The sequence below is a fragment of the Tasmannia lanceolata genome, unplaced genomic scaffold, assembly GCF_043159265.1.
Source record: "Tasmannia lanceolata isolate RefF3 unplaced genomic scaffold, GAP_Taslan_0.1 ptg000015l, whole genome shotgun sequence".
NCBI classification, from domain to species: Eukaryota; Viridiplantae; Streptophyta; class Magnoliopsida; order Canellales; family Winteraceae; genus Tasmannia; species Tasmannia lanceolata.
The window spans coordinates 45,379,188-45,397,531 of NW_027518692.1; the positions used below are offsets into that span (position 1 = coordinate 45,379,188).

Genomic DNA, 18,344 nt, shown 5'->3' on the forward strand with positions numbered 1-18,344 from the left:
GAAAATGCCACGTGGCCATTAAAAAACTGAAGGGCGCCGACCTCAACAAACGGGCAGAAGTCATATGCCACGTTGTGGAAATCCTCTAAAGCTTCCACGTGGAGGGATAAGACAAATAATAAACTGAATTCTTTCAATAAAGCTATGGTTAATTTAAAATAACGAAATTTGAAGGGAGCTTTGTCTTCCAAAGAGTGCCCCAGGCAAATGACCAACTTGCCCCTAATAACGAAATTTAAAGAGATGTAGTAGCAGTCGAAGTATTCTATTTTAGAGGAAGGCTAAACCGAAGGGCGGCCTTGCAAATATCAGCAGCAATAACATCTTGGTTTGGAGATTTGCTAGGAACCACTGGGCTCAGATTTTATCTCATTCATTTTAATACAGACTGAAAATTACATAATTAGATGATCCTAACCATCCAATTAAAGAAAATATGCTAGATAGTTTCGAACCGAATCAATATATTATTCCATCAGCTATCAAAGGTGGGGCCCACAATATTTAATCACTCGCTCACTCCTTAATGTGGAAGCATTCCTCTAATTAGTGAAGGTTAGGAAAACTAGCTTATTTGAGACCTTTCACTTGTGAAGGAGTGAGATTGTTTTACCTGTGTCAAGAGTAGGACGAAGAGAGTCACCCGAAATCAGTCTTCTTTTTTTTTGTGTGTGTTAAGCATTGGGATTAAAAGAACATTATTTTTATTGAGACTAATCTCAGCCCTTCACAAAAGAAGTGAAAGAGCTGATTTTTGGCAATGCACTCAGTCGCGAAGGAGATGAAACAATTAACCTCTATTTTTATTACTAATACGCGTAATTAAGGGCCTCCATAATATAAATCAAAACTTAGGAATAAGAATTTATTTGTTCCCTAGGATGGATTCTGTTGTTATATACACAGTATAGATTTGTTTATTGTTTTTTTAATATTTTTGGGGATTGAGTACAACAGTTGGGGCCATGACCACTGCGGAAAAGCCTTCAACTATGAATCCATTATTTCACATGGGTTATCATCATACTTTTTCCATACACAAGGCCCCTTAATAAGGTGGAGGAAACCCAAATCGTGGGGACATAATTGATTAAATAGTTTTCCTTGTGGGCATCATAATTTGTGATTAATATTTGTTTTAACCTTTTCGTATGTCTTAGCCTCTTTAATATTAAGATTCAAATTTACAAATCATATTGCGGTTCGCCACTAACGTCCATAAACAATATCAATTTCATAATACAAACCTTATAATCGTATTATATATCACTTCCCACTTAATACTTCACATTTTTTAGTAGACCCAAGGCAGCCCGGGTGGGCTTCTACACGGCCCAATGTTTGAAACCAATCACACTGGGTGTGCGCTTGCCATTAGCATTATTGCCTTTACCCTATCCCATAACGTAATGGAAATGATATTTCCACCCCTTTTTTGTCTTTTTGTAAAAGGAGAATAAAGAAGGGAAATGATATCAGCACAACCGCGTTTTTAATAATTGCATAGACCAAGCTTGTCTTTTCTCTTTTAATACACATGTTAGTGCATTTTGGGAACTGTAATAACCTTTTGACAGCTTTCAAAATACTAAAAGACAAGATGCCTTAGTAGATGGGATTTTAGAATCTCGGATTTCCTCAAAAATGTAGAGGAGAGACAAGAGAAGAAAGAGACTGCCTTCATTTTTCTAATTTCTCCCTTCTTTCCAATAGCAACAGAGCCGGAGAAATCCCTAGGGGAGAGATTTCGAAAACCTGGAATTTCTTACTTAAAATCTAAGAAACGTTGTCTCTGTTTTCAAACTAAAACCTGGATTCTAAAATGGGTATCCAAACACCCCCTAAAAGGACAAGTTGCCTTGGTGAAATTATCAAAACAGGGTTTTGTTGATATAAAAACAAAGGGACATTTTAGACCAATTTCAAAATATCGGGTTCTTTCCTGGAAGTTAGGCTTGCCAGCTACTTTCATTTTCTAGAAGAAACGGTCATCTCCTTTCAGAAAAAGTCGCCCAAACATTCCAACCTTTGGAACGACGAGAAGAAGAAGGGTTTTTTTTTTTTTTTTTTCGCTAAAACGAAACGAGAATCAAAACGTTCGAATTCCTCGTCAAAACCCTAATTCTTGGAAACCCTTATTGCATTGCTTTTGGATCGCTGTGTTCATGTTAAAATCTTAGGGGAGGAGACCCTAAGTGTAAAGGTAGTTTTTGATTTGATTTTATGCTTTTGATTCGTGGATTTTGTTTCTAGGGTTTTTAGATTATGTGCTAGAGTTCTGTTCTTGAAAATTTAAGGAAATGTGCTTTTAGATTTTGAGGGCATTTTCTTAATCAGGTCTGATTAGGATTTGTTCTTGATTTCTAGGGCAAGTATCAAATTTCTCGGGTTTTTAGTTATCATTTGCCCCCATTTTTGTAAAGTTTTTTCCCCCCTCTGTGTGTGGATGGTATTTAGGGTAATTAGAATCAGAGTATTGTTCATCTGGATTTAGAGTTGAGAGTCTATAATGGTGTCTTTGGGTAGAATAGTGTGAAATTGTTGATGAGATTTAGGGTTAGGCTTCTTCTTTGATTTAGAAAATCAGTCTCTTGAATTTCTAGGGCAAAAATGTCGTCCGCTGGTGTTACACTCAATCCCATTGAGAACACAGTCCTTTCCCCTGTTCGATTCCATGGTCGTCCGTCTCATTGTTCTAATGAGGTAATCCTGATTTATCTCACTGTTGGGGGTTCTGTAATTCCAATGCGGGTTATGGAATCCGATTCCATCGCATCTGTTAAACTAAGGATCCAAACCTGTAAAGGGTTTGTTGTAAAGAAGCAGAAACTTGTTTATGGAGGCCGAGAATTGGCTCGGAGCAATAGTCTTGTGAAGGACTATGGTGTAACTGATGGGAATGTTCTGCATTTAGTCCTTAGATTGTCTGATCTTCAGGTCATAACTGTTAAGACAACTTGTGGGAAGGAACTTGAATTCCACGTGGAAAGGAGTAGAAATGTAGGGTATGTAAAACAGCAGATTTCTAAGAAGGGAAATGGGTTTGTCAATCTTAAGGATCAAGAGCTAATCTGTAATGGAGAAAAGCTTGATGACCAGAGGTTGATAGACGATATCTGTAAGGATAATGATGCTGTGATTTGCGTGCTGGTTCGAAAATCGGCAAAAGTTAGGCCTAAATCCTTGCAAAAAGATTTTGAGTTGTCGATTGTGGCATCTGGTTTGAATGAGAATGGAGTCGAAAATAAAGAAGGAGAAAAGCAAAGGACAAGCTTTGATAAGCTTCACCTTGTAGCAAGGAAGCCACCAGATAGAGATTTTTTGTTGGAACCAGTTATTGTTAATCCAAAAATTGAATTATCGCTCGCGTTAAAGGATCTGATCAATTCAACATTTGCCGGATTGGAAAAGGGGAATCCCCCAGTTAGATCCGCAGAGGGCTCTGGTGGAGCTTATTTTATGCCGGACTTATCGGGTCATAAATATGTTGCCGTTTTTAAACCAATCGATGAGGAGCCAATGGCTGTGAATAATCCTCGGGGGCTTCCCTTGACATCTGATGGTGAAGGGTTGAAGAGGGGTACAAGGGTAGGTGAAGGGGCATTTCGGGAAGTTGCTGCTTACCTTTTGGATCATCCAAAAAGTGGGCGTCGATCATATTCATATTCGAGTGATGAATTTGGATTTTCGGGTGTTCCTCCAACAGTTCTGATTAGGTGCTCACATGATGGGTTTAACTATCCTGAAGGTTATAAGTACTCCGCGAAAAATGCCAAGATTGGGTCTCTGCAGATGTTTGTGAAGAATCATGGGAGTTGCGAGGATATGGGTCCCCGGTCTTTTCCAGTGGAGGAGGTTCACAAGATCTCTGTGTTGGATATTAGGTTGGCAAATGCGGATCGGCATGCTGGGAATATCTTGGTTTGTAAGGATGGGAATGAGAATCAAATCATGTTGGTTCCAATCGATCATGGATACTGCTTGCCTGAGAATGTAAGTTTGTCTTTCTTTTTCTGCTTTATCAGTATTTGTTCTTTGTTCTTACTTTACAAAAACTCAATAACCATGAATGCAAGGGCGATGTTAAATTCTTACCCCCTGTAGGATAATTCACACCCCGTTAACTTGAATTGACGTCAAAAAGCATTAACAGTCTGCCACATACCCTCCTCTAAAGGGATGCGAATTATCCTACAGGGGGGTGCGAATTTATCATTGCCCTGAATGCAATTGCATTTCGGTTAGTTATATGCAATGTGGTGGGTTTAATTCTAATATTCTCCTATTGATGGTTCAACCGTAAGCATTTTTTGTTAATTGGGATGATTTCTTGAAGGTTTCTCTCTTCCTGCATAATAGCTATCCAATTAGAGTTCCAGAACTTTGTTAGGATTTGTGATTGAAAGGTGGCCTTTCTCTCTCTCTTAGAAGGACTTTCTTTCTCTCTTACATGAACGGTATGCACATTTTATTTTAGCTATTCCATGATATGCGTGTTTCATCCAAGACCTCTGAGACACGCCTACTCTCTCGCACATTTTATTTTAGCTATTCCATGATATGCGTTTTTCATCCAAGACCTCTGAGATAGGCCTACTCTCTCTCTCTCTCTCTCTCTCTCTGGTGATGGCTATGGCTATGGCTTGGAATCAATTAGAGAGGTGTTCCTTGTGGTCATTACTTTCTTGAAACTTTTACCCAGTGCTAGATCTTTCCTGCATTTCAATTGAAGATCCTTCCCTCGAACTATCTGTTTGAAAAATTGCAGGGAATTTATCTGTGCAACCAATGTTGTGGGATTCTATGTTATGTGTCGGAGCCCATTTATTTATTTGTTTGTTTTTCTAGCATTTGGGAATATTGTGCAATTTTGTGTCCTTTTCGAAAATGAGAGTTGTTACCTTCATTGTCTTGTGAAAAATAAGTTCTTGGAACATTTTCTACCTCATGCATTTGGTGTAAATTGACCTTCATTGCACCATCTGCCATGTAGGATTTGGTTTAAAATCCATATTATCTTTTGAAGGAAATGAGAACCCCCTCCCCGCCTTACAGCGGCATTCTACAAGAAATGATATGAGATTTTTTAACTGAATTGTACGAATCATAAATTATTTTTGCAAGAGGGGATTTATGCCTCCCCCGCCCCCCTACAGCGGTATTCTACAGGAAACGATATGAGATTTTTTCACTGAATTGTACGAATCATAAATTATTTTTGCAAGAGGGGATTTACGTACATTCACAAAACTTCTCTTATTTGGTTCTATTTGGATGAAGTAACGGTGGGATTTTTAACATCACTGGGACCAAAACTTTACTTGCAACTTTCCAAGTCTTTGATTCTGCATATTTTTTCATCTTTTCCACTTGGCGTGGTTCTGACATCAATTTGCCGGTATAATTTGTACAATTTTGTGCATTCCGTTGAGTCCTCACTAATTTTGTAACTTAAAGATTTCCCAGTAATCATCTAACTACCATCTTATTTAACTCGGTATTTTAGTATCTTTCTATCAAAAATTTGCCTTTGGTGAATATGCTCTTATTTCCTTCTTCTCTGCTCCCTGCAGTTTGAGGATTGCACATTTGACTGGCTCTATTGGCCCCAAGCACACCAGCCCTACAGCCCTGAAACTTTTGACTACATCAAATCACTGGATGCCGAGCAAGATATTGCCCTCTTAAAATTTCACGGCTGGGAATTACCACTAGAATGTTCTCGCACGCTGCGCATCTCCACCATGCTTCTAAAGAAAGGAGCAGATAGAGGCCTCACTCCTTTTGCCATTGGAAGCATCATGTGCAGGGAAACCCTTAAGAAGGAATCTGTGATCGAAGAGATTGTCCATGAAGCCGAGGGAACCGAGCTTCCTGGTACAAGCGAAACTTCATTTCTTGAATCTGTTTCTCAGATCATGGATCGTCGGCTCGATGAACTTACCATATAAAGGTGAGGGTTTTCTTGGGTTTCTATATGTATGTTTGTATATATGTGTGTACTGGTGGATGGACTGAAACCTAAGGAGATGTATGTATGTGGATGACTGCTGAACTGCCCCCCTCTCTATTTTGTTCATTCATGGAGACTTTGGGCAACAAATACACCAGACCCCACAAGAGGGTGAGAGGCTTTTGGACTTGGGGTTGAAGCTCTTACTTTGATTTTCTTTCAATTTGTTCTGAAAATGTCTTGAGAAGGTTGAACAGATGCAGCTCAAGAGCCTTGCTTTATATTTGTAGATTTACGCCTAATATGAAAGCATCTATAATGATGTGTATAATTTTCTTTGTTTGGGAGAGGCTACTTCTTTTATATCATTGACTTGGGTTTTTTTATTGAGTTGCAGTTAGCTTTGTTAAATTCAGTTTCTTGATGAAAACCATGGAAAATTCCATTATTTACTGTGGTTTTCCTCGTTTGCATGTTTGCACTGAAATTATGCGCTATTTACGGTCTCTCTCTCCCTCTCTCTCTCTCTCTCTCTCTCATGATGCTATTTGCAACACTTTGTTCTCTCCAAATGTGTTAGAATTTCCTGTGAAAAAATTGTCCATGATCTTAATATCAACCACTGTTCTTTGAACACCTTCCAAGGGAGAGAAAAATTTTCATTATTGATAGGGTTATTTACTAACAATTCCCAGGACCGCAAAGGCAATTTCTGACCAGGAGAGCAACATTGCAGTCCCTAATCAAGTTTTGTGTTTTGCCCAACAAAGTCAATCAAAACTCATTTGACTCTCCAATGTTAGCCACATCAATCGAATGCTCGACCACATCGCTCCGTGACAACTAAGATTTGCTTTGACCCCGTTTTGCCCCACATTTGCGTTTTGAAATACTGATTTGTCCAGTTACTCTGTCACCTCTTATTGGGTCTTGTCTTTGACACGGATCCACATGTTGGTAAAATTGGTCATGGAGATGGGAGCTGAGTCAGTCAAGAAATCCTAGTAGCTTGTTTGTGATTTCTTAAATGTTCAATGTTATGGAATGAGTTATCATTAGAGTTCTCCGCAAAAGGTTTGCGATTTTCCTACGTTTTCTTAGTAAATATTATACAGGCCCATGTAGACCTTATTTGTCCTTTCTGTTTTAACAGGTATGACTACTTATTTGATCCCAATGAAGGTGATGAATTAAAAGTCCCGTGTCTTAACTAGTTTTAATTTCGCTAATCCACCATTTGTTACTAACATGAAGCTGTTCTCTCCCATACATGAGATTCTCTCTCTCTCTCTCTCTCTGAAATGATGATAATTCACTAAAGAGAAGAAAGCTCACAACCGAGAGGGTTAAGAGCACAAGGAAGAAAATAACACAAGAAGAGCTAAGTAAACTAACATAAAAAAATTACAAACAAAGTGAAGGAGACAAAAATTCGAAGATCGACTCTGGCACAGGCAAGCCTATCAGCCTCCTCACTGTCTTATTCATAGATTTTGTCTCTTTTGTTTTTCCTCTCTGTATTTTGTTTTCCATTGTTTTGATAATTGTTACAAGGTAAAATGAAAGGTGGAGATTGCAGACAGCCAAGCAGGTGGCAATATGTAAATTTTGTATATTGGTACAAGTGAAGCACCAGAGCCATTGCTGTCTCCATACACACACTGCTATTAATTTGAAAGCCTCCATTGGAAATTTGCAGGAACACTCTGCATCCATGTACATGAGAGAGGTCTGTTTATTTTTGTTCAAGTGATTAAGAATGGATCCTAGTTTGAAATTTTTTTGGAGGAAATAGCTCCTCTAGCTTGTTGTTACGAACCCAAATCGGTTTGCAATGGATTTGATCTTCTTGGTGGGAAGATCAACCTCTTTACCTACTTTGAGAAAAGGGTATTCAAAACACAATTTCTGAAATAAAATTCTTCATTGATTTAAGAAAGGCTAATTTATTCGACCCCAAATGGGGACCATTAGTCAGGTAACACTTAATTTTATTTTATTTTAAATGACAATTCATTAATTTCAATAGGTTTAGCTAGGGACAAGATGTCCCATGGCTTACAACATCAGAAAGAACGATCCGAAGACCGATTACAAGAAGATATTAGTGGGGGGGAGTTAGTCAACGATACAACTAGATTAAATTCCTGCAGACCCCTATTTAGCTAAAGAGTCTGCCTCCTCATTTGCAAACCTCCTTCGGTGCTCAATCTTGGGCTCCAGTAGCGTCATATGGTTTAAGATTTCCGCAATTAGTCCTTGAAACCTCCAAGGACACTTTGGTTTGGTTGATGCCCAACTTAATGCATTTGCCGAGTCACCTTCCACTATCAGCTGGCTCAAATCGTGCTCTTGGGCCCATCGAAGACCAAAAAGGAGGGCTTTAACTTCGGCTTCATTTGCATCACATTCTCCTCCCGGTCCCGAATAAGACATGATTGTTGTTCATTTATCGTCCCTGATGAGCCCCCCAATCCCAGCATTCCTTGGATTGCCTATCGAGCTCCCATAGAAATTGAGCTTAACCCAACCCGGTAGCGGTCGCTTCCATTTGGGCTTGGGCTTACTCCTGATAGTTCTATCCAATATAATTGCCCACCAATTTTGTAGGATGTCCCCGATGCTAAAAGAAATTCTCTTTTTTTATTTTGCCCAGGAGGTGATTTCCACTCTGATGTCCGATGACACTTATTTGCCTGATTTCCATATTAATATTCTCATTACTTACATATGATTTGTTACTTGGTATTTTACCTTCCCTGATTTGAAATTTCTTTTTTCTTTTTTTCCACCTGTTTTGTTTGTCTTTTCTTGGAAATTATTATTTTGGCCAAGGGTGTAAGGTGGCCGGGTTGAGTCGGGTTGAAGCCAACCCTAGCCCAACCTGAGGACCCAAAACCCTCAATGCTAACCCAAACTAAGCCTCGAGTCAATGAGGGTCAACCCTAACCCAACCCGCCTAAATCTCCCACTCTAACCTTACCCAATTTTCCAAATCAGGGCACAATCAAAAGATTGCAAAAAAGGCATAAGTCATAACCCTAAGATTTTGAGGCTGTGATTTTTTATCGATAAAATTAGGGGGACAGGTCCGGTTCAGTTTCGGTTGGGTTGCCCAAGGCCTCAACCCTAACCCAATCCAAAGTTAAATCAGGTTGGCTTTTCCTAACCCTAACCCTAACCCTAACCCAACCCAATCCAAAGTTACTTTTGTTTTATTAGTCTACTTTTGTCCTGGTCACATTCCAAATAGACATACAATTCGTAAGAAGACAATCTTGGTCCCATCAGTCCATCACTAAACGATCTGGTGCAATATGTGACACACCTGACAATAGGGAATTGATATATTCGCCCACTACTCTTTCCTGGGCCACCCCCTCCAGCCATTGTCCGACTACTCTTTTTAACTACAAGGCTGGCTTCGGGAAAAAAACGGGTGAATATATCATTTACCTAAATATATAGGAAATTTTGGGAAGTGATATATTCGCCCCACTTTCTTCCCTTGTCCAGCTTTCTCTAGTGCATTTATGACTCTACAAGCAGGTGGCCCAAGTAAGAAAAAGGGACAAATATATCATTTTCCGCAATTTTGTATATATCAAGTGGGTCCCATTGCTCCCTCCTAAAACCACAATCCTAACCATTCATATTGTATGATATAAAATTACATGAAAGGCCAAGTTAAAAATGAAAAAAAGAAAAAAACCCATCGAAGGAATCTCCACAGTTAAGAAGGTTAAAATTCTCCAATTGCAGATGTTTAGTCTACCATCCATCTAATGTAGGGCTCATCACATAGCGATTTGGAGCTACGGGTGCAAGTTGGGTCGGGTTGAAGCCAACCCGAACCCAATCCGAAACTCTAAACTGTCAACCCGACCTTACTCTCAACCCGATGAAATCTGACCCAACCCGACTCGATTGTTCGTGTTGGGTTGACCCGGTTATGGGGGATATTTTCCCCCTTTAATTAGGTTCGTATTTTCTAAAAAAAAACAAAACAGAAAAATGGTAATTTTTTTTAAATGTCGGGTTTTGATGCGAGTCGGGTCAACTTGAACCTGACCCGACTCAAGTTGAACTTCCCCAATCCGACTGAAACACAACCGACCTGTGATTTTTTCGGGTAGAACCAGACACGATTTGCACCCCTATTGGAGCCATTCCCAAAAAAAAAAAAAAAAATCCAAAAGGAAAGAAAACAAATGGTGATTTTGATCATATTTTTCTCTGCTGCTTTTCTTGTTCCAATGGAGCATTTTCTTTTTATGGGTAAGCTGGGGTTAGGCGGACCCCTACCGGTATATTAAATAAAGAAAGATGATACAATAGCAGGAACAAGACCACTGCCCAATTCTTAGAACAATGTCTAAGGAGAGAACAACTAAGGTCATGATACCCTTAAAGACAAACTCAAAACAATCAAGAGAAAAGTAATACATGGGCTGGATTTGTGCAATTGACGCACGTGATCCTAACGGAGCCATGTTTTTCTGCGGGCTAGAGTTTCTTTGAAGATAACCTCCTCCCCTAAAATCATAGACATGAAGGTCTATATGCAGTGAAGAAACATTAAAAAAAAAGGTACAGAAACCCATGGATGTTGCGGAACAAAAGCCAAATATAAAATATAGATGATACGATATATCGCCATTAGTGACCATGAAAAAAAAAAAAAGTAGTCGAAAAAGATGTAAGTCTTTGCTTTATTTCTTTTCAACAAAAAAAAAATCCAATGTCTTACAATGTTTCTACCACAAAAGAATAAAATAATGCAATAATACAAATTCCGAAGTCCTACAATGTTTCTACCAAAAAAGAATAAAAGAATGGATGTCGGTCAGGTTTGAAATGGATCATGACCGAGACGTGGGAAGTAGAATCCGAAGAACACCCCGAATGAGAGGAGTTGCCCCTCCTCTCACTTCAAATGAACTTTTTTTCCCCGCAGATGGGCTAGGATTTCTTTTAGGAGGTCATCTCTCGTAAATAGAATTTCTCAGAGAAAGAGACATTTCTACTCCCCTAAAATCACAGATAGGAATGTCTATAAGCTTTCAAGATACATGAAAAACATACACAACCTAAATCACGTGGATGATGATTCTCTCACCATTTGCGACCAAAAATAGAAAGCAGCCGTAAAAGAGATATGCATATAGAATGCCATGGAGAACTGTGAATCTTTGGAGGGCTCTCTTATAAGTCATGCTTTATTCTTTTAGCAATCCAAATTGTATTCAATAATCAAAAGTCTTATATTGAATTTCTCTACTAAAAAAGAATAAACCCAGATGGGTTAATTTTCATCAGTTCAAGGCCGAAACCCAACTTATTGTTAACAAGAAAGGCTGATACGCGGATGGTATCGCGTTGTTCCACGAATCCGTTCTCCGCTTCCAGTCTAGGCCAATTGCCATTGCCAGTCAAGACGCAGGTCCTACCGCAAAATGAAAGAGCCCACTCTCGGCCCATCGGATCCAACACATCAACATCTTCCGCATCCCGATGAACCCGATCACGCTCTTCGTTCTCCATCATCGGCAACACGATTTCTTGAATATCTTCTCTCGGAAGAAATAGCCGGTTCTGATTCTCATTAACGTCCGACATGTAAAGCTTTTTTTCTCCTACAAAAGAAATTCTAAGTAAAATTCTGCTTGTGTACGGGCGCTTCGATCCAACCGTGGAGACCATTGTTCCTGGTAGAAAGTTTCTTGTAGGGCCAATGATATGTTTTCTTCTTCTTTGTCTTCCCCATAGCTTCTTGTCTCTTTGAGGCCTCCATAGCTTGTGCCTTTGCTTCTCTCTCTCTGATTCCTCCATGCATGCAACGTCCACTAAGAAAGAGCATGAGGCTGCTCAAGTCAGGTCCTTCTGATTTTGTCTTGTTGATTTCTCTTTTTGCACCCATATTTTTCAGTTTATGTGTTTAGGGGGGATGTTAATCGGAGGTGGGAAAGGAAGGGTTACTTATATGGTGAAAATAGGAGAAACGGAATTGTACAAAGAATTGTAAATATTTATTTGTATAGAAGTTTCTATTTATAAAGAAGTTGAGTTGGAGTAAGTTAGAAGTTCAGTTTTTTATTTGTAAAAGGAAGTTTCTATTTGTAAGTGCTTTCAATCCTCCAGCGAAAGTTCTTCTGCTCAGATTGCCCTGTTGTATAGAAGTTTCTATTTTTTTTTCCACTGTTGTAGCTGATTTGGAAATCTAATGATCTGATCCATGTCCAAATCTCAACTGCAAAGTTGAGAAATCCAAATCTAAATCTCGTGAGTACCAAAACTTGATTTTCGCCGGATATTGCCCGATTTCGTTTGGAACCGGAAATCCCCCAACCTGATGCTTCTTCAATCCAGAAAATTTCTCGAAATCAAAATCAATTATGAGATGAGGTCAATTTCTTGAAATCAAAATCCCCCAACCTGATTTTTACATCCTGCCTTGCCATATTTATACAGGGGATATGAGTTTTGTTTGCAAAGCGATCAGGTCTTTTTTCCATATCTTGGTTGATTTGTTTTCCTCGATGGCTAAATGCCTACTTATTCTTCTTCTTGTTTTGGATTAGTTTCCTTTGTTTTACTTGTCTTAGTTTCTGAATATTACAAGTAATGTCTTTATGAAATGCTTATTACGCTTGGAATTTGGATTATGTTAAGAGTTGCCTTTGTACCTAAATATGATTCCAGTTTCATAGGTTTCGAGTTGCAGTTTGCTTTCTATGATTGAATTCTATTTTCTTTATCTTTTTTGGAATGATTTCTATGCTTTCTGTGATTGAATTCATAAAACCTGTATCTGGTTATCATTTTTCAATTTCCTATGAATCGACAAACCATTTTTTAACTAAAGTTAGTCCAATATAAGCTCCATTTTCATATGTATAACTGTCCAATGAATATAAAACATTTTGAGTTTAAATGGGCAGTTATCATGTGAGAAAAGGTCGCCCAATTTAGGAAGAAAACCACACTAAAACATTTCCAATTCCATCGTATTAAACCACCCATAAACTCTAATAAAAAGATACATGTCCAGTTTCGAAAAGTAGCTTCAGAATGAATAAACTACATAATGCCGTCAAGGCTCTTCGTTTTGGCAAGACCAAGAATTGTAAGATTTTCTTTTTACAATTAATTTCCAGGTTTACACTGGCATGTGTTGGGTTTTAATGTTGCTGGATCTTTATTTTCATATGTGGAATTTCGTCGTCATTCTAGGAATCAAATCCTCTATCAATATTTCATACCATTTTTTGGAGAGGATGCTCAAACAGTTGGATGGGAAGAGACCTCAGATACAGTTCACATCATTCATGCCAATGATGGACTGCCCTCCTCGCAGCTTCTTACTCCGAATACCTTAAACTCGAGGAGTCTTGAGAGAGGCCAAAAGGTAGAGATCTGGTGAGTACTTCAAAGAGAAATAAAAGAAGGAAGTCTCCGTTCCCTTTTTATCCTTGAGTTTTTTTATTGTAGAGATTTATTTCATAGACACAGATAGTAATGAAAGGTCTGGTATAAAAGTGTATAGATTGCAGGACCCTGGAAGTGACCATTGTTGTCCTACTCCGGCCTGCCATTTTTTCTTGGACTTCTTCCACGTATATGTTGTGTTTAAACGTAGTTTGGGGACTTCCTCCTCTGTATCCTTGAGAATAAAAGAGGTGTCTCTTTTGATTTATTTCCTCCAAAGTAAAAATGTGGCTCGCTCTCTCTCTTATGGAAGGAGTTGTAGGGTTTTATAGAATTATAGGTGTGATGTTTGTCATTATAAACCCATGCTTTTATACATCTCTGAGTATTATACTGACCATACGTCTTATGTATGTTTGTGAGACTCTTTATAGTTTTTTGTTATTGCAATATTTTGAAACTGATTATTTATGTATGCTGAATATTGTGAAAGTATTGGATTCCATTATCCGACTGATTTATTACATGGACGTCTTCTGCCCAGATTTGGAGTGCCATATTGACGTACACATCAGCCCTTTGCTGTCTAGAAAGGGATACAAAGATGTGTAGAAAAGAAAGGTTTGAACTTCTGAAATTTTGCACCTAATTGTTTGATGCGGTGAGGCCCGCCCCCTATTTTGTGCCCATGCATAGCATGGGACTGCATACTAGTCTAATCAATTTTAATGATTCTGTTATTTTTTACAGCTACCTCATATCCACTACAGAACCTTTTTGGGGCTCTTTTTTTTTTTTTTTTTTGCAATTGGTTTTAAAAGAGCTTTTGACATTAAGGTTCCTGCTCATTGATTACTGAACTAAAGCTGAATTGATAGAAACATAGATCATAAAAATTATTGTAAACCCATTGCTTATATCATCTACTTTTTCTACCTTCATATCTCAGTACTGATTTACTGATATTTTACCTATTGAAACATTCCTAATACAAGGCTGTCAATTTGTAAGACTACAAATTGTAATCAATTCTCAACTTTAGGCTTGGCATTCATATCGAACTGCATTTATGATATTTTTCATGGTTTTGTCTGATTTCTGAACCGTTTTCTTATGTTTGGGTGAGGCGTCCTCATTCTGATATGTTTAATGATGAATTAACAATTGACGTATTAGGATTTCTTTACAATTGATGTATTTCAAATTATGTATTAGAATCATATTCTAACTTTTATTTGATTAAAGTTTTGCATGATTGGGTCTATGAATGTGTCCTCTCGTGATATCCACCTTTGGATCCCTTTGTATGTATACCCAGATTGTATTTGTGAGTACATCCAAACAAACGCTTTTACAACAAAGCACTTGAATCATGCAAGGACATTAACCCATAAATATGGAGTTAAAAAGCAACCATTCCAAAAATCATGATCATTTGATCAGTGATTTTATACTATGATATCTCCACAGTAGATACACCATCTGAATTTGTTCAGATAGCTTGACCATAGAAGTTTTGTCAAGATTGAGAGCAGAAAGCTCTCTTCCTTCGGATCACAAAAAATCAACTACAAAACCCATCCAAATCATGGTTTGAGGAGTCCCAAACCCAAGACCCTCTACTATGAATAGCTCTCTAAAACTCCTTACATAAATGGATCCCCTATAGATGAAAGCTTTGAAGACTATATGGCTCTTCACCAGCTTTCAAATATCTTGTAATATCATGAATTGCCAAAGTTCCTGTGGAGGACAAAATGGATTCCAAGTCTCTGTACAAACTTCTTATTTTCACCATAAAATTCACAAACGTCTCTCCTATTCTGAACAAGTAGATTCCCAAAGTCCCATTTCATTAAGTACCTCCAACCGACTAAAACCCAAGCCTTAACAGTAAAATAAAAACAAAACAAAACCTAAGAAATTTCTTCAGACAAGAAAAGGAAAGGAAAAACACAAAAATCTCAGTAACTTCTTCGAGCTCCGGTGGAACTCCGGGTTGAGGAGTTACTCAGACTGCTGCCAAGATATCAGTATCTTTGGTTTCATAGTCAGGAGTATAATAAGTCAATTTGTAATCTTAACACCCGCTTTGAACTGTTAGTCAGGCTCCAAGGTAATAACATAAAAAGAAAAATGGAAAGCCCAATTTCTGTTTTCACTAGATAGATGGAATCAAAACAAAACAAGAGAAATCCATAAACCTCTTCTCCTTCATTCATTTGTGTACCTAACATCGTAATTCGTCGAGTGTTTCCAACAATTCATGAGAATCCATATTTCAAAAAAAAACAAAACCTTAGACATTTCTTCACACCAGGATAGGAAAAACACAAAAAAATCAGCAATTTCTTTGAGAAGAACAATTAGTCGGGCTCCAAAGTAAGAACATGAAAAGAAAAATGAAAAGCCAAAATTTTAATTGTCTTAGGCAGGAGTATGGTGCTTTTCAAGTGATTGGAATGCTATTTAAGTGCTTCAAAACTACCATGTTTATCATTCAAAGAAAACTACTATGTGTTGTTGCTTGCATCATTTTCCCGGGGAATCTTCTCATGTTGATATGTTGTATGGAGAGGTGAAACTCTCATTTTCTTTCTGCATCTTTGTGAGACTTAATGTTTTATTCATGAAATTCTAAGAACTGTGATATTGCAAGTTGGATATATCAAATAGATTGGGAATCCAATTGTGTTCTGTGTAACTTCAAGTTGGAGAATCATTTCAAGTTTTGGTGTAGATCTTAATTTGACAAAACAAATAGCAAACTAATGCTATCCTCCATTTTTGTAGGCACATAGAGTTGGTTCCTACTTCCTACAAAGATCCCCGAGTGGTCTCCCATATTCCTTGGCAGCTATGATGATAATAAAGAAATGAAAGCATTCTATGCTGCTGCTGAAGAGAATATAAGGAGGATTCATAAACCCCATACTCCTATGCATGCTCCTCGTTATCCTCTATTTTATTGTCCATTCGTCATAACTACTCTTCAATTAATTTTAAAGCTCAAACTTCCATAAGCCTGTATGTAAGACTATCGACGCGCTATCATTTGGAGTCCCAATGCTCCACTTCAAATAAAGGCTTTCTTATGGACTATTGTGCACCGTTGCATCAATACTTGTGAACCGCTACAGAAGCGCAGTTTCTGAATGCGGAAGAAATCTCTGGACCACTTATTTGTGCACTGCCTCTTCGCTTTTCAAATATGGATGGGTATCATAAAAGTTTTTGGTATGTCATGGTTACCACAGAAGAGAATCTCAAAAGTCATCTTGGTGCGGTGCGTTTTATGGATGTCTTTATTTTTTTTGAAAGATGACATTTATTGATAACAAAGAAGGTTACAATGGTCAGGGGGACAAGCAGTCCCTCTAAAGGAGGGGATAGATCCCTTCGTCAATACATTGTAACAAAATAAGAAAAGACAGGGATAAGAACGATCATCCTAGCGGAATGGCAGGTATAATGACCGCCATTTCCTCCTTTGTGATCCCCCTCTTTGCCAATTGATCCGCCGTCTCGTTAGCAGATCTTCTTCGATGTCCAATCTTGGGTTTAATTGTGCTAACCACCTGACGAACTTCAGCAATGTAGTTCTGAAGTCTCCAAGGTCCTCTTCAGTTTTCCACAACTCAGGTTATTGCATTGGTGGAATCACCCTCAATGATCAGTGGTTCACGTATATTAACTGAACACCATTTGAGCCCGAAAAGCAGCGCCCATATTTCCGCCTCATTTGCATCGCATATCCCTACGGGTCCCGAAAAAGACATCATGATAGTGCCATTTCCTTGCTTCCATCGAAATTCAATTTTACCCACCCCGTTGGCGGAGTCATCCACTTTGGACATTTCTTGATAGTTATTTTCTTCTCCCAAATCACAGCCCTCCAGTTTAGAACCTCGTGTTTTATGGATGTCTTGGACAACCGATGTGGCGGTCAATTCGATATGCAATTACATGGCATATTTGGATGGAACAAAACAATCCCATTTTCAATGGGAAAGAACAGGCGCGAATTCACACGGCACTTGATATAAAGCTATCTATTATTGCTTTGACACAAGCCAGGGTGGCCTTCCGCATTCTGTTGGGACCTAATTTCAGAGAAGAAGGCTGTCACACGTATTAGCTGGACCCCTCCATCGGAGGGTTGGCTTAAACTGAAATTTAATGGAAGCTCGCTCGGGAAACCTGGTATTCTGTTGGGACCTCATTGGAGGTGTCATTTGCAATCACTGTGGCGACATTATCATGTCATACTCTGCTCAGCAGGGGTAAGCGATGCGAATGAAGCTGAGTATTATCACTCCTTTTTGGATTAAGATGGTACAGTAAAGGACCTCTTATTGTCAAAGGCGGGTAAAGGACCTCTTATTGTCGAAGGTGATTCCTCTAATACCATCGCATGGACCAAAAACAAGTGCTGCGTTTGGCAAACAAATCTTGATTTTGTAAGTCATCCGCCCAATTTTTAACCATATGAGAAGGTCCGTGAATTCTTTTGCTGACAAACTCGTGAAGGCAGGTATGGATCGTGACCTCGTCTTAACTATGGGTGTTAGCAGCAACAGGGGAAATCTGGGTTTATCTTCGTAAATTTACGTATGGGATGTAAGGTATATCATCATGACTGTATGATGCCGGGACGATTTGTCCCCTATGTACGACTTTTTGATTTTTTGAATAAAAATTTTGTAACCTTTTCAAAAAAGAAAGAAAGATTCCCAAGTCTTTGTTTTTGTTTCCACTGTGTGCTTGCATATTTCAGATGCAAAAAATTGTACATATCTCATATATGCATATATAGAAGATCAGACGCAACGAAAAATATGCATATCTGGGTGCTACAGTGCAAGACTTGGGGCCTCTATGGATGCCGCCAAATCGGTCATTCTTTACAAATAAAATTAGTTTAAGTTGATCTCATTTGCAAATGGGACACTAAGACCTCTTT

At 38.5% G+C, this 18,344-nt stretch overlaps 1 protein-coding gene and 1 long non-coding RNA gene across 4 annotated transcripts; both read left to right on the forward strand.

Moving 5' to 3' along the window:
• Nucleotides 1-1,965: 1,965 nt before the first annotated feature.
• LOC143847555 (phosphatidylinositol 4-kinase gamma 4-like) lies at nt 1,966-6,343 on the forward strand. The gene is made up of 2 exons (XM_077356444.1): nt 1,966-3,993; nt 5,574-6,343. Exons 1-2 carry the CDS (start codon nt 2,611-2,613, stop codon nt 5,949-5,951), a joined length of 1,761 nt encoding a protein of 586 aa, XP_077212559.1. The 5' UTR covers nt 1,966-2,610; the 3' UTR covers nt 5,952-6,343.
• A 4,569-nt stretch (nt 6,344-10,912) lies between these two features.
• Nucleotides 10,913-18,133, forward strand: LOC143847556 (uncharacterized). Of its 3 annotated transcripts, none has more exons than XR_013235073.1 (4): nt 10,913-12,455; nt 13,187-13,372; nt 13,926-14,042; nt 16,175-18,133. It is a non-coding gene; the product is annotated as an uncharacterized LOC143847556 (long non-coding RNA). The 3 variants fall into 3 exon arrangements; XR_013235074.1 differs by having other exon boundaries at nt 10,913-12,358; XR_013235075.1 differs by having other exon boundaries at nt 10,916-11,830.
• Nucleotides 18,134-18,344: the final 211 nt, after the last annotated feature.